Source organism: Lissotriton helveticus, chromosome 8 (assembly GCF_964261635.1).
Source record: "Lissotriton helveticus chromosome 8, aLisHel1.1, whole genome shotgun sequence".
Taxonomy (NCBI): Eukaryota; Metazoa; Chordata; class Amphibia; order Caudata; family Salamandridae; genus Lissotriton; species Lissotriton helveticus.
In genome coordinates, this window is record NC_136069.1 from 792,125,077 (window position 1) to 792,142,020 (window position 16,944).

A 16,944-nucleotide genomic window follows, 5' to 3' on the forward strand; every position below is an offset into this window, starting at 1 on the left:
GGACACGGAAGGCAGGATAGCTGTGGACTTCAAAGGGAAACCACTAGAAGCTTTTCTCACTTTAAAAGAAGGCTGAGGAATAAATATTGGACCTCAGAAACCAACTCTTCAGTACACTTCTGTAACTGTGGATAATCTGCCAGGAAAAAGGACTGCTGTGCTGCGGAAAGGACTGCCACTCTGTTGAACTGCTGCCCTGTTGGACTACTGCCTTGCTGGATTGCTGCTCTGCTGAAATCCTGCCTGAGATAGAGGGATTTGGAAATCCTTCTGAACCCAGGACTCCCAGAGTGACTCCAAGGACTAGTCTGCTGGCCTCCTCTTGAGAGTCGAAAGGGGCATAACAAACTCACAACAACCTGCACCACCATCCAGATCTAGCTGGAGCAATCCCCTGACCACCAAGTGGTGCCCCTCAGGCCCTGGACCCTTGGTGTTCCCTCAGAAAGGTAGAATTGAAGTTTTGGACAGATAGATAGATAGATAGATAGATAGATAGATAGATAGATAGATAGATAGATAGATAGATAGATAGATAGATAGATAGATAGATAGATAGATAGATAGATAGATAGATAGATAGATAGATGTTCTAGGGACAGTTTGCTTGCCTCGTCGTAATCAAACAAAATAAACAAATACAATTACACAGTAGCGGTCCACACTGTGTAGGTACATAAGGTCAGAGTTCTTTCCCATAGGAAAGAAATGTTTGGTTTCTTTAACTTTAATCAGAAAGCATCCTTTTTGTGATTTGGTGTAAATTCATTCAGCCATTTTTAAGGATTTAGGGCCAGATGTAGGTAATTCGTATTTACCGACTCTTAAATACCGACTCATACCGAATCGGTATTTAAGAGTCGGTAAATAAGAAGGGGGCAGATGTAGGTAAAAAATTACCGATTCTGTAAGAGTCGGTATTTACCGAATCTGTAAATACCGATTCGGTATTTCACATTGATTCCTATCGGCCTTGAAGCCCATAGGAATCAATGTGAAATACCGAATCGGTATTTACAGGTTCAGTAAATACCGAATCCTGCAAGGGTGCAGGGGGTGTCACTTTGACACCCTCTAGCACCCCAAGTACAGGCATGTGTGCCATGTGGCACACATACATGCCCTAAGGGCATATCTGTGTGTCACATGGCACAGGTGTGCATGCAATGATGTGCATGCACACCTGAAATCGGTATTTTACCACCCAATAGGATTGGGTGGTAAAATACCGACTCTTAAGGGCCTGTGGCACTCTTAGGAGTGTCACCTACATATGCATTTACAGAATCTGTATATTTACCGATTCGGTAAAATACCGAAGTGGTAATTTTACCGAACCGTAAATATACCGATTCTGTAAATTCAGACCCACCTACATCTCAAAAGCCAAATACCGGTCGGTAACGGCCGAAATCAGCCGTTACCGACCGGTATTTGGCGACCTACATCTGGCCCTTAGTGCTTAAAAATGTACTTGGGCAAGAATGAAGAGGTTAACACTAGTAAAAAATGAGAGATATCTGGAGTCTTGCTGTCCAGAAATGCTTTGACTGTCCTAATAAAAGTGGATGGATGGATTCTGATTGGCTAGCCTCGACATGGAAATTATGTTGTATCAGGCATTACAGGCCTCTAGGACTTAATCCCTGAGTCCTGAAAAACAAATCCATGGCCACATAGATGGCAGGGTTGGCCTCCCTAATGCCAGATCCACCAAGTCAAAATTTAAACAAAAATATTTTAAGTCGCTCATACAGCGTTACCGAGTGTGCCGTCCCCAGTGAAACTATGGTAATATAGTACCACACAAATGCAGTAAACTAAAGCATTACAACAAAACTATGAGCAATTTCTGATGATAAACTAGACACTATGGCCAACCACCATCGTGCAGGTCGTAAGCCGTGTGCAGTGGAGGTTGAACGTCTGCAGGGGCAGTGGGTTGAGCACTGTGCCAACCCAATCTTACACATGAGGGTGGGGAGTTCATAGAGGGTTGGGTGACCAACCCTAGACCCACTGTAACAACACTCACTACTGTAGTAGTCACTGAGGCCTCCAGTGAGGTACCATGGTATCAGTACTCCAAAACCAAAATCCTATTTAATAAAATAAAATTATATGGGTCTCATTATAGACCAGACCATGGGGCCAACTGCTGCTGTGCAGTCCGTAGGTCAAGCACAGTGGTTACTGGCTGCATGCAGTTGGTTGGGCACCAGGCCTAACCAATGCTGAGCCCAGCTGAAGGCCATGTGCAGTGAGGGGTATGTGCAGGGCCTGGCGACACCGTTATGTACTGCTCATGACTTCACATATTGCATAACTCATGAGAGGTTAAATTACATAATCGATGCCATCACTGATTGCATCTCAAATGACATCATTGACTACATCACTGATGACATCTCAAATGATATTATCCAAGATACTGTTATTAACATTACCTCATGAATCCTTACATTATTTTTAAAAAGTAGTTAGTAATGGGCATATAGTCATATGCAGGACAGAGTTACTGCGCTGGATGCATGTGTGGCTGTGAAGGTTGAAAGCTGCATAATTCACTTGATAAAAGACAGTGAAGTTTGGGTGCAAATAGTACTCCTTGTTAAGCAAAGTAAATGCTCAGCACTCCTGATGTGTGTTGCAGAGGAATGATTCTAAGTAGGTTGTGGCTTAAAGCCAAAGCCTGTTGCAGAAAACCTAAGAGAAACGGCACAGCTTTTGTGGACAATAGATTATCCACCAGTAGATGTCTTGGCACATGACTATGTTAAGTATGCTAAATATGCACTACAGTCTTATAGACAAATTCTATAGACTTCGGGCAGGGCAAAGGTGACTTTTTAAAAGTCATCTTTCCAAAATATTTATTAGAAACTAGATTTCACCAGTGATATGCGCATGTAATAAATATTTCAAAAAGTCCAAAAATGAAGTTTGTACTTGTATTTTAGGCACAGATAACCTTTAATAAACGTATTAGTGCATCCTAATGCTTTCCTTTGGAACAGCCAATCCTGCTACATTGAAAACAGCTTTGAGGTGGGAGTCACTGTAATATAATGTTTAATTACATGTCCTAGACATTAAGGGTCACTTAGGCAAGACTTAAAAATATTTAAAAGATGGGTTTTAGGCCTGTCAAAAGGGGTAATTTTGGCAGGTTGAATTTACAGTTTACACCTTCACAACTAGGCTACAGGTGGCAGGTCAGCAGTCATGTATGCTTTGTCATAGCAGTGAGTGGAGCGAGTGTTGCAGACCACTGGTAGCATTTAATTTACTGATTTGGGAACATAGGGAATTATAGGCCAATTAAATAAACCAATCAGGAGCCATATTACAGTTGGGGCCCATTTTGCTGAATTACGCTGGGCACACCTTTCTAAAGGTGCGCCCAACGCAATCCAGGAAAATGCGCCCCATTATGGATAATGCGCTGTCCTGGGGGCAGCGAATTCAGGTGAAAACACGGAGAGGCTGCTTGCATCTGCTCTGTGTTTTTACCATGCAGGTGGCACCCACCTGCACTTTTAAAGGGGATTAGAGAGCCTCTTGCAGGCGGGTGCAGTCAATGACTGCAAGCACCTAGAAGGGGATGTCTGGCGGTCCATAGGACCCCCTTTACACCCTTCAGAGGGCTGCTCTCAGAAGGCACACTAACAGTGCACCACCTTGAATGTGGTATACTGTCAGTATGCCTCCTGAGGGTTACTTTGCCTCTGCACCTGTGTCTGTAATATGGCACGGGCACAGAGGCAAAGGGATACCCTCATTTGCATGGGGTACACCCTGGGCTCACTGTGCCACTGGATTCAAGGTAGCCTGGCTGATGAGGGGTGAAACCCCAAAACCGGTCCTAGGATGCTTGTTTCTGGTCCAGGGAAGACCTGCTAGCAGTTCGGGCTGTACTGAGGCACAGGGTCAAGACTGATTTGCATATGTCTAGGTCTAAACTGGGGTGGCATGGGGAGCAAACGACTGATGGATTTAACCTAGATCTATTGACTGGGGGATAATGATTGATTTGCTCACCCTACCGTCCATCATCTGTGTGTATTTTGCTTTCTCGCCCTAAGTGCGCTGGGTAGGCCCAGACGTGGGTCCCGGGCTCACTGTGCCACTGGATTCAAGCTAGCCTAGCTGATGAGGAGTGATGCCCCGAAACCGGTCCCAGGATGCTTGTTTTCAGTCCAGAGAGGACCTGGCTTCGCAGCTCGGTCTCTTCTGTTCCCATGAGGCACAGGGTCAAGACTGATTTGCATATGTCTGGGTCTAAACTGTGGTGGCGTGGGAGCAAATGAATGATGGATTAAACCCAGATCTATTCACTGGGGGAGGATGTTTGATTTGCTCTAAAAATATATGGCTGAAACCTAAAGTGCCGGGGTCAACCATTAGCAGTGACACCTCTTTGTGTAAATAATCGGGAATCCCCTGATCCTACTTTTAATCCCCTGGCAATTTCACAGACTTCCGTGACTGGTGTCCAAGGTTTCAGTTACTCTTGGTGGTGGAGCTAACAGCCACACACCCAGTGCCACTGAATGAGGTCATTTGTGCTTTGGCTACTGTGCAAATGTTGCACATCACCTCACTCCTACTTTTAAGAATATGCATGACCATAGTTTGCCATGAACCAGATGCTTTAGTAAAGGAAATCTCAAAACCCTTTTTCATAGATGCAACATTAGGTCAGTAGCACTGGCAAAAGCCTCTGGGTGTGATTCACAAAGGTAAACTTACACTTAAATGTAATTCACAAAGGTAAACTTACACTTACGTTTAAGTTTACAATTGTTTGCTTTTCACAAAGGGATTTACGAGTAGTATCTTTACAAGTTCGGAGTCTCCACACATAAAAACATAAGTCTTTTTATGTGGGACGTTTCGCATCCATAAAGATACTACTCATAAATCCCTCTGTGAATAGCAAACAATTGTAAACTTACAGGAAATAACATAATCACAGCTATTGGCAGCAATCATTAGGAAAGCTTTATAATACAGTGAGGGAAACATGAAATATGTTTATTGGAACTATATTTATTTATGAATACTTTAATCAAATCAAACTAAAGTTCTTCTGTTTACCAGCTCAATTATATGACAATTTAATAAATATTTCTAATACAGTGGCCATGAGTACATAGTTAATATTAAATATGTGAAAGTGGCATGTATGTGCTACTAGGTGGATGTTTTTATTGAAGAAGAGGCATAGGCAGAAGTTGACTACTAAGGGGGGTGACTGCAACAGAGTTAAATCATAGCCAGCAATATAGGTCAGTGAGGCAAGCATTCGCTGCAGAGATCTACTGTGCCTTGCAGGTCACACAATTGATAAACTGCAACAAAGTCAACTCATCCTTAGGAGATCGATAGATTGAGTGTAATGAAACTGGGCAATAATAACACTGGTTATTTCTATCACTTAGAAATGTTAAATCTAAGACATGAAACCCTATATAAAAGGGAAATTAGTAAAATATCTTCTGAAAAAGATAAGGTTTTGACTTGAGATTGGCCAAGTAAAACCCTACTATGGCTCCTTGATAGTGAGCCCTAAAAAGGTGCAAAGTTACTAATTTGATAACTCAAATAGTACAAAAAATTAATTACACTGAAGTTGTTCCTGCTGCTTGTAACGCATAACACACTGATATTCAAAGGCCTACAGGGATCAGGATCCCTTTGAAGGGGTAGGTGTCTCCCTGCCTCCCACTGTTATGTTTCATATAGGTGCCCTAATATAGGCCCAGGTAACATCATACCCTTACACCTACATCACCTCCCCTACACTACACAGTAACAAGCATTTTGGGATTGAACCTTTACCTAGTTCTAGTCCTGGGCGCAGAAGGAGGGTTTCCCTGTACAATGGTGTTCTATGACTTCATCTTTAGACTGTCACAGTATGCATGAATATTCATAAGGGTTCTTAGAAACCAGGCTGGGGCTACACCACCTTCCTCCCCATATCTACGTACACGGTTCATCCCTTACGTCATCCTCATACCCAACAATGGCTAATACAAGAAACAAGGGACAAAGGAACCTTAGCTACTTTCTGTACAAATACAGCACCTCTTGATAGTGTTAGTTAGAGGGAACCAAGACTTCCAGGCTGACACACTGACTAGAGATGCTGAGGCTTCTGCATGCAGACGCTCCAGCTGACAGTGGTCTGAACATCCCTCGCGGGGTGTCCAACTCGAGACCAAGAAGGGCTCCTGCATTCTCACACTTCAGGTAATGGGGTTTGACTAAATCCTAGAGGTATTCTTGGTTACACACCTACTCACATGCTAGGCACACTTAGGTACATCTAGACAGGCATCGTAGGAGTACGCAGACTTTTATCATTCATTTTATATTCATGTAGTTATTCATGCTTATTGCAAGATGGTAGAACTGTACTATCCTTTTATATTCACTGTACTGCTAATCTTAAATCTCTGCTACTCTCTAATGGTTGTTGCAGCTCATATATTTTACACGAGAATAACAACTGTTCAATTAACCCTTATTGAAATGCCCAGACTGTTTATTCTGTGCATCTGTGAAATAAACTAAAAGAGCATGAGTGACTGAGCGAAAAGTAGTATATTGTTTCCACGATCTTGAGGGATCAGTGTTGTCATGTTCTAATGTTGCCAAAAACAAATCTCTCCACGATAAGAGAAGACACTAGTGGCACTGTGAGTTAGTGTAAATGCAAATATGCTACCATTTCTCAGTGGGGGTGTACAGCACCAGTCCGCCACCAATCCCACAGTTTATGTTATCCAAACGTGCAGGTCCTGCATGGGTACTATGGGAACTACACGGTCACCCTCTGAAACTTGTGGATTACGCTACTCTATGAAAACAAACCTCTACCAAAGAAACCTATGATCACCAGGTAGACCTGGGCATTTATACACGATCACCAGTCTCTCACTACTAGGTTCTGCTAACAGCCCATCAAAAAGATACCAGTCATAATATCCTAAAGTTGTTCAGGTCCTTCCTCACAGTGATAGATAGTGATTACCCTTCTCTTACCAGTGCCTTAAAGTAATACAAAGCTCACTGCTATTCCCAAATCATGGCACAAATATAGATTTTATTTTCTTGAATATATCTCCCTCAACTCTTGCCATTCAGAGCCGGTTCTTTGCTCTCAAACACCCAATGCCAAATCATTGGTCTTCATTCTTGGCAACAATTTTAGCTAGGTCTACATAGCAAATATCTGGTGAAAGGCCAGCTCAGAAATATAACTGACTCAATGATATACAGAAATTGGTAATGTCTAAGCTAAACTATGGAAATAAGCCCATTTCCATCCTTCCTAAAACAGAACTAGCATTAATGAAGTAAGATATTTTAGTTAATCACTGTTTCAACCACATCATCCTAGCCCCAGTCTCCCTATACTAGCACCACTCTGTAAGAAATGGGGTTTTTCGTTGGCAGAGGTATGCACCCTGTGCAAGCAGGAACCATAATTTCAGTCAGGGTAAGTAAGATACAAACTAAATGTTTACCTGTGCTCACCCTCTGGGAGCATGGCACAGAGCGTTCAGGCTAAACAAAAGAGGCTATGTGTCAAGTATTTGTGCAACAGGCACACACAGTAACACAATGAAAAATCACAAAAAGACTCCACACTGGTTATGGAAAAAGAGACAATAATTTTATAAATAAATCAAGACCAAAAGAACAAAAATTCAATAAGTAGAAGTCGAGGTATGAATTTTTATAGAATAAAATGAGTTGCAGTGCTTAGAAGCAATAAGCACCAATGGAGGTTATCTGGTCGTGCTGGACAGGGCCAAAGTCAATAGTTTGAGCTGGCCATGATGGAGGACAGGCCAGCGACAGGACACATGCAGGCGGATGAACGAAGCACCTTATCCTGGTAACAGCCCAGAGATGCGGGGCGCAGTCAAGCTGTGCATTGATGTTGATCCATCCCCAGTGGTATCAGTTCTGTAGACGAAGTGCTAAAGACGAGATGCATTGGTTCTGAGTGCGATGCACTGGGGTTCTCCATGCAGTCAAAGGATGCGTCAATCTCTGTAGACTGCAGTGATGCGTGGTTCCGTGCGTCAGTTTCTGCAGGTGCTGTGGTGGTTCCTGTGCATTATGATGCTCCGGGTTCTGCTCCTGCCACAGGGACGATGCGTCGATTCCTGCTCAGGTAATCAGCAGATGCGTCTGTGCCTCTGAAACAAGTATCTGGGTCCACTTCAAGTGAACCAGGCACAAGAGATGGGGTAGAGACTTTGATTTCCCTGAGTCTCAACAACAGGAGGTAGCCAACAAACCCTTGGAGAACACTTTAATGTGCAAGGCAGTGTCCAGCTCTCACTCAGCAGGGTCAGAGGAGCTGCAGGCAGCAGGGCAGCATAGCAGAAAAGCAATACTTCTAGGTCAACAGTCCAGCAGAGTGTCAGTGCTTGATACAAAGACCCAGTACTTCTACCCAATCGTGCCTTTGAAGTGGGGGTGACATCAAAGAAGGGTCTTTGGAGTGCACATAGGTCCTTTCTTCCCAGCCCTGTCTCCAGACTACCAGTAGGGGATAATCACCATTTGTGTGGGGACAGGGCACTGCCTATTAAGATGTACATGGCAGCCCCTTCCTCCCTTCCTGTCTATGAAGAGCCATCTGAATGCACATGAATACTCAGACTCACCTAACCGTCCTGTGTTTGTGCATGCCTAGAGGGAATGCAGAATGTGTATCTGTCACCCACCCCAGACATGCATTAGAGACAGGCTGCATACTCACAGAGCTGTAAGAGCAGAGAAATGGCCACTTTCTAAAAGTGGTCATTCTAAAATAGTAATGTTAAAACCAATGTTACCAGTAAAGAGGATTTATCAATACCATTCCAAAGATATAAACCATGACACAGATACTCCTTTCTAATCAGAAATTACAGGTTAAAAGTGTTTTAAGGAATTCCCAATGTTAACCTATGAAAGTAGTAGGCCTCACAGTAGTGAAAAACAAATGTAGGTGTTTTCCCTACCAGGACATGCAAAATCTACAAGTACATGTCCTACCTTTTACTTATACAGCACCCTGTCCTGTGGAGTACCTACGGCCTACCTTAGGGGTGACTTACGTGTAATAAAAAGGGAGTGACACAATCAAGCTGCAGACCCATTAGTAGCACTTAATGTACACACCCTGGGTGTATATGGTATACCACTTTACAAGGGACTTACCAGTAAACTAAGTATGCCACTTATGTATACACCAATGTTACTATATTTAGGGGATACACACATGTACTTTGGCACTGGTAAGCAGTGGTAAAGTGCTCAGAGTCCTAAGGCAAACAAAAGGAACCAGAAAAAAGAGGAGGTAAGAAGGCAAAAGGTTTTTGGGAAGACCACCCTAAGGATGACAGGTCCAACACACACAATACTGTGAAATTAAAAAACTACTTTATGTGACCTAATAACATGTGCCTGCCATGTTTTCCTGGTTATAATAACTCTGTAAAGTGGAAGTGCCCTTGTCAGAGTTAACTGAAATCTAACATAGGTTCATGTTTGACACTTACATACACAAAACATACATCCCAAAAATAGTTATACTATTCAAAAAGAAGGAATCATGAAAAGAGAAAGACATACAGATGTAGAATACCCTTGCATAAGTGAATTTAATTAATAGAAAATGTATTAACAAATGATAAATAATTAGATCCGAAGACATTCAAATCATTGGCGCTCAACACTGTACATAAACAGGATGAACAATACAAAATGTAATCAAAAAGTGGCTGAGGGAATAATTATACACAATAGGGAGTTCAGGACAAGACAAAAAACAACACAAGGCAACAAATGTGTCCTCTTCAGTTTGGGCGTTGATGGTGTTTTGACCATAATATAATTAAATGGTCCTCATTAGGACAGAACAACGATTATAGGAGCATCCAAAATAATTCAATTAAACATATTCCGGATAGAATGTAATGTTTCCAAATGGCATAATATGCAAAGATAGGGAAGCTCAATGGATGAAGAAATTGACCAGGCTGCTCCTTCAAAGGATAAAGGCAAACCCAACCTAATGGCAAAGAGCTGGTATGTAGATGTATACACACACACACACAAAATTCAGTCCCCAAGGATCTGGTAGCTTTCATTAACCGTGCAAAAGGGTTACGGAATTAAAATAATTTTGTAATAAGCACAACACTTTTTTACCAGAGAATAAAGCAGGCAAATTCTTATGTTGGCTGTGCACAGTGACCAAATCCCACACAACGGGCACTCAGTAATTCAAAAAATTATTTAATCCTTGAGCATTGTCAGAGGTAAGACATGAAGAGACCCCGGCACCAAAGGTGAGGTTTTAGTTTCTCGTTTGTTCCGGTGAAACAGTGCACTGAAGCTAAAACCGTCTGAATGCTGTCTGCATCCACTCCATGAGCGCACCCTTAAAACTGCTCGTATCATAGTGAAACTCCACACACATATGAGTGATTATAGAAACTAATGTGTAAGGGTATAAATATGTGCTTTGTCTCACCTGGGGGACTTTGATTTCATCTCAGATGCTGGGGCGTCCCCTTGTTATTTTACCCTATGACTCACCAACTTTTTCTAATACATGTATGTATGTATGTATGCATATGGTATTTCTAAAGCATGACCCTAGCCAAAAAGGGAGCGGAGCACTTTACATTGTCAAAGACAAGCATAGTCATCAAGTAAGAGGAGAGGAAGCTGGGTTGTGGATGGTTAATGCTTTGTGGTGTAGTGTATTTTAAAGAGGTGAGTCTTCAACTCTTTCCTAAATTGGAGCATTGTTAGCTGATCCTGATGAATGCAGGGATGTTGTTTCAGAACCTGGGTGCATAGATGGAAAAAGTCTTCTGTCTTGTTTTTTCTTTTTACACTTCTTAGTCTGCAGTCTGATGGTGTCCTGGCTGCTGGTGAACTGAGATCCACCAGCAACAGTGAGTTTGTCTGCAAGGTAAGTGGGGGTGCTGTTTGTGATAGTTTTGTAAATGATTCCTCTGGTTTTGAAGATGGTGTAGGCCGGCAAGGGGAGTCAATACTGTTCCATCAGGATGCGGGTGATGTGATCATATTTCTTCAGGCTCTGGAGGAGACATGCTGAAGCATGTAGGGTGCACCTAAGGGGTGCCAGTGTGGAGTCTGGGAGGCCATGGAGTAGGGCATCGTCACCATCCAAATGCAAGAGTTTGAGGGCTTGAACAGCAGTTTGGAAGTCTCTCTCTGGAAGAATTGGTTTAAGTCTCTTTAGAAAAGAGAGGTAGTACCAGGTTGTTTTCACTTTGGCAATGTATTACCTGAATAATACATTTTCAGCCTCAACTGCAGCTTGAACCTTATGTTTTCTTCCACATCATTATTACAACTAACTGCAATAAGTCTGCAAGCAATCAAAGATAATTCAGCCCAATACTTAACTGCTACACTTGTGATGTGAGGAGGAGCTTGTGCACTTTCAAATGAGCAGCATCTGGCCCGGTCACACACCATAATCAGATGAAAACAAAATATACACCTCTTCAAAAAATACCTACAAAATTCAAAATTATTATTCGTCGCAGTTCCTACATGACTTGCCTGCTATTCTTAGAACCCTGCAAATGGCAGATGTGCCTACATGGACATCCCTTTGATGGCTGCACGTGCAGCCAGACATCTTGAACTTGTATTTTTTCAGTCCTCCATTTTTGATACTGCCTTTTGTGACACTAACTAAGTGATGTAATACCCATTTATTGTAGAATTGACATTGTACATTATTTTGCCTCTATGGCCCTCAATATGAGTGCTCTGGTCTTTTCTGCTACCTTCACAAACCCCACTTTGCACAGGGATTGTGATTACAAGTGATACAGAGTTTGTTGCAGCCAGTAATTACCGCATGCAGTAAAGTCTACACCACTTGTTAAAGTTCAACAGGTAAAATCTGCTAGAATTTAGCACAAGAAAAAGGCCCGGGGGAATTCGGATTTTGTATGATAAGCACCCAAATTAGAGTGCTATTTTTCAGTACTGTGGAAATCGTGGAATAGGTGCTATTTATCACACATGATGTATTATGACAAGGGGTGTCGGGTTTCATCAGGTGTGATAACTATTTCACACCGATTCAGCATTTCGTACACTCACAGGTGCACATTATTTGTAAGTTAGCACTTTTCACAGAAATAAATCATATTCGCTGCTATACATGTCCTAGCTTTGAAAGGTATTCACTCATTCCATTGGCCAAATTACAGGTATATAATTACTTATAATACATAGATTTAAAGCCAGCAGTACTTACTGTCGGAAAGCAGGGATGTAGGTGTAGACAGCACTACTGCTCAAGTTATAGATGAAGGGCAAATGTTTGCTGATGTCTGTTGTTGCCCAGTTATTGAAGAAACTATTTAAAAGTCCTTGGTCCCCTCCTTATGAGCAACACACCAAAAAAAACAGAAATAAGAGAAAAATAATTAAAAAACGCACAACACAAAACTGCAACAGAAAGGGTTTTGAGGAATGAATGCAACGAACAAAACAGAAATACAAAACAACAAAAAACTAAGGACCAGATTCGCAAAGGTAATCTGAGACAAAATCCTAACTTTACGACTTTTGGTATTCACAAAGGGCATTTAGGAGTAGTAAAGTTAGGAATCGTAACTTTACTACTCCTAAATGCCCTTTGTGAATACCGAAAGTCGTAAAGTTAGGATTTTGTCTCAGTTAAACTTAAGTTTTGGTCTTAAGTTAACCAAAACTTAAGTTTAACTGAGACAAAATCCTAACTTTGTGACTTTCAAAAATCACAAAGGGCATTTAGCAGTAGAAAAGTTAGGAATCCTAACTTTACTACTCCTAAATGCCCTTTGTGAATACTGAAAGTCGTAAAATGAGGATTTTGTCTCAGATTACTTTTGTGAATCGGGCCCTAAATATGCAATGCAAGCGAGGAGGAGGAAAATAGATTTGACTACATTCAAGTATTCATGAAAATGAACAGAGTTCATGAATAGAGACATCTCATTGTCTCTGTTATGGACTTTATGAACAGAGACAACTTAGAGTAACAGTGGAGGTTCCTTTTCACGTTTGAAGGAAATCCCAGTTTGGCCGGTAACAAGTGTTACTGGCCTGATGTCACAGACCACAAGGTGAAGCTGTGCTGTTTCACTGTAGTTCAACCAGTTTCTTTTCAATCTGTACATTCCCAATGCCTGCACTGCAAATTTCTGCCTCAGTGCCATGATTTGTGTGCTAAATAATGTCCCATATGGATTACTGGGCACTCTCTGATACACCCCTCTTGGTACACATACCTACTGCATCCCACTGCCCCTGTGACTAAGTTTACAGCCTGCTATCTGGGTGATTAAGCGGTCCAACTCCCCACATAGTGGTAGAAAGTAAAAAGGCAATGCTACAATACCATAGCAAGGTAATACAAGAACTTCACCGTTCAATGCTAATTTTTAGGGAGGTTGCATTGTATCTTTGAAATCTCACCCCTTGTTCTGATGGGTCTTTGTGAAGACTGGGCTCAACTTAAAATCAGGGGCGGCTCCTCAGCTATGGCAGAGGAGCTTGCCCAACTGCTTTCTCGCCGTGCGAGAAGCCAAAACATGAAATGGTAATAACTTTTACTTCTTAACATTTCATGTTTGCTTTGCAGGTGGGCAGCTGGGCGAGGCTGCTCTGCTCTCTGAGCAGGGCAGGGGAGGAGTGTTTGCCCACTCCTGAGTGCTCACAGACTGTTTGGTTGGCCCCCTTGGGCCGCCCAAACCAGTCATGCGTACTGTGCCCTTCTCCATGCAGGCTGCATTACAGCCTGCATGGAGAACATGCACACCACTCTAACCCCTGGCAGACCGACGTGTCACAGCGCTCCAGACCAATCACAATGCTGCATGCAGCATTGTAATTGGCTTAGGGGAGGGAGCCTGGCTGCCTGCTTCCTGTTCCTGTTGAGGCGTTAGAGCAGGAGCAGGGAAGACGCGGGACCGGGCAGAAAGGTACACTTTAAATTAATTTTATTAACATTATGACCCCCTACCTGTGCGATCTAGACCCCCCCAATCCCCCGCACGACCCTGCGCCCGCCCCCCCTGTCCACGAGCCATGCCGGCGCTACTGCTTAAAATCACCCATTTCAAGACTGCTGTTGACTGAAAACCCCATTTATGCAGCAGTCTGCATCTGTTCCTAAGTGGTGTCAGGAAAACAGAAACAGCTGTCAAATAAATGTTTATTTTCTTGAGGGCAAATGGAGACATTAGCTCTTCTGAGTTGGGTGCCTTCAACACTGTTGGTTAAGAGTAGCATCTGATATTTTTAATTCCTCTACTGTTTTACCCCATAAGGACCACCAGAGGGCAGCAGATCCATGAATATAGCAATTTCACATCCGGGAAGAAACATTCTGTTTTCTACCCTCACAAGGATGAGTAAGAGTAAGTCTTGGCTTCCTTTGGCATCTCACGATTTTACGCCACGGCACAGGTGCAGAACCTCCTGTGCCTTTTCAGTCCTTCAAACCACTATTCCTGTGACTCCCACTCCCTGACACTCCGGGGTATTCCTGAAGAATTAGCATACTAATATTAATAGGCCTGCAAACATCAATCTGTTGGATTTATTTTGCCACCCACACACTACAGTCAGCATGTGTTAAAGCACCCTATACACTTTGTCCCAATACTCCTACCAGTGGCTGCAACATAGCTCTGGAACACTCTCAAGCTTGGTTGAGTAAGAGCGCCTCTTGTCAGGTGCTTATGTAAGTTTGCCCATGTGTCAGCAGCGCTCTTACAGCTGTTTCGATCAATGGAGCTGGCTGCAACAAAGTGTCACTGTCTGACAGCTAATTAACAGAGTAGAGACATCCACAACAAGTCAGCATGTTAGTTTGCACCATTGTACCAATGTAGTGCAAGTTTGCCCCTTCTGACCAGTGCAAAACATTATTTGCACAGACATACTGATGCAGAGATTCATTTTTGCATCAGTGGTGTGGGGCAGATGCTTCTGAACGGGTCACCAAGGCCCTCATTTAGGAGGATTTGACATAGGGTAGCACCGCAAGTCACCTTGCTGCACTGCTTGTGCCAACACGAAAGGGCAGGAATGCATCAGGTTTATCCAATATGGTGCATTATTTCCTTTCCCCCTGTGGTGCACCATTTTGGTAGCCTAGCACCAATGCAGGCCCTCTTGCACCATGTTGCAAGGGGGCCTGTTGTGTTGTCGGTAGGATTGTTTTTGTGCAGGAAGAGGCATCTTCATACACAAACACAAACCTGAGAGGCATTTTCCTCTTTCTATAGAGATATTTCTCCTCGTTATGCCTCACCTCGGGAGGCATACGATTTTGACATGTTTACAAGTCCTAGTAAATCTGGGAATGCTTCAAAAACTATGGGAGTTATGTGGGAACTCCCACCTCAAAGCCTCTTGAAAGCCTCCCTTGTGCAGAGTAAGGCAACACAGTGATTTCTGCTGCTTGCCTTACTCAAGATTTATGAGGCCACTCAAAGCCATGCAACTCTTGATTAGGATTCTAAAGATAAGACAGTTATTTGTGGATCTTATGTTTGGGGGTAATGAATTACCTAATTTGGCTGCTTGAACAGAGAAAGATGTGCCCCACCTATGTTTTTTTCTTGTATGGTGTGATTTTGAGGGAGGACATTTCAGATTCTACTAGTTTACTGTTACAGTGTTTAGTAAACAGCTGCATTTCAGTTTTTCAGCCAAAATGCCCTAAGGGAAAACACTTAACCTTCTGTAAAGGACAGTAAGGACGAGAGAGGTATTTCTCACAGAGCCATAGTAATGCTATGCAAAATCATAATGGCAAATCACAACAATACATGCCATGAGTGATTTGAGTGGGATGATCAGTGGGTGGACATGTTGAGCCTTTAGCCTCTCACTGGTGAATCAGTACCAGATGATTAGCAGACCTGAAGAGACCTCAGGTTCACTTAATTTTTGAATCAATTCATTACAGATTTCCTGACGCAGAACAAACCCGCAATTCAGTCCCAGATCTCTCTTCCTATGTCTTGTCTCTAGGAGCATGGTGGTACATAAGCTCCGGTGCATATTCAATCAGTAGTGTAAGTCCTGGCATTACCCAAGGAAGTGTGCAGGAAGGCACAGCAAGTTCATCCCATAAGCCCATTTGATTTGCTGCCCTGTCCTGTAGGGCTTATTGGTAGAAAAAAATGTATTTCACAGCACCAAATTATCAGTCAGGAAAATTATTTTTCCACTCAACTAAAGAGGTCAGTTTCAATGAAGTTGGCCTGCTTCTTTTAGAGAACCATGAGATAAAAGGCACCTCCCTTACCAATACTTATGCAAAAGACGTACAGAACCTTTCATGCCTCGCTGCAGCTTACCAACAACACTTCACTACATTCATACCATGGTGAAAGGAAGTGTTACTGAATGTAGTGAGGCAGTACTGAAAAGTCATTCATGTATGTCTTCTCATGTAGTTTTCTTGATGTGATTTCCTGTAATGTCATGGACATCATCAGGCTTAAAGTGATGCGATCCCATTTCCGGTGACGTTGGGGAAATAACCTAAGCCAGTATTAACCCCTTCGATGCTGGCCCGTTTCCGCCGCTGTGCGGTAAACAAACGAACAGGGCAGGGCCATGACGAACGCCAGCCGTCATCAGCACACGAGCACCGCGGAGCGTGACGGCTGGGGTTCATCACCAGCATGCAAGGGGTTAATTAGGATGTGCTACATCCCAGTCCATGATTTTCGACCCACCATACCACCTCAGACAGGAACCAGATATGTCCAAATGCGCCTTAGATCTGTTCCAATAAAAAAAAGTCCAGCCCGAAAGAGTTCCTGACCCAGAACATGAGAAACTCAAGAATGGCTTCTGACTGTTTGAATC

The 16,944-nt window shown here is 42.8% G+C and overlaps 1 protein-coding gene across 1 annotated transcript in view; it reads right to left on the minus strand.

Moving 5' to 3' along the window:
* The window catches only part of GYG2 (glycogenin 2), a 251,993-nt gene that overhangs the window by 43,575 nt on the left and 191,474 nt on the right, over positions 1-16,944 (minus strand). Inside the window, exon 7 of the mRNA XM_078657607.1 lies at positions 12,326-12,452. Within this exon, the coding sequence (XP_078513733.1) occupies positions 12,326-12,452 (127 nt within the window). The remainder of the gene's footprint in view (positions 1-12,325; positions 12,453-16,944) is intronic.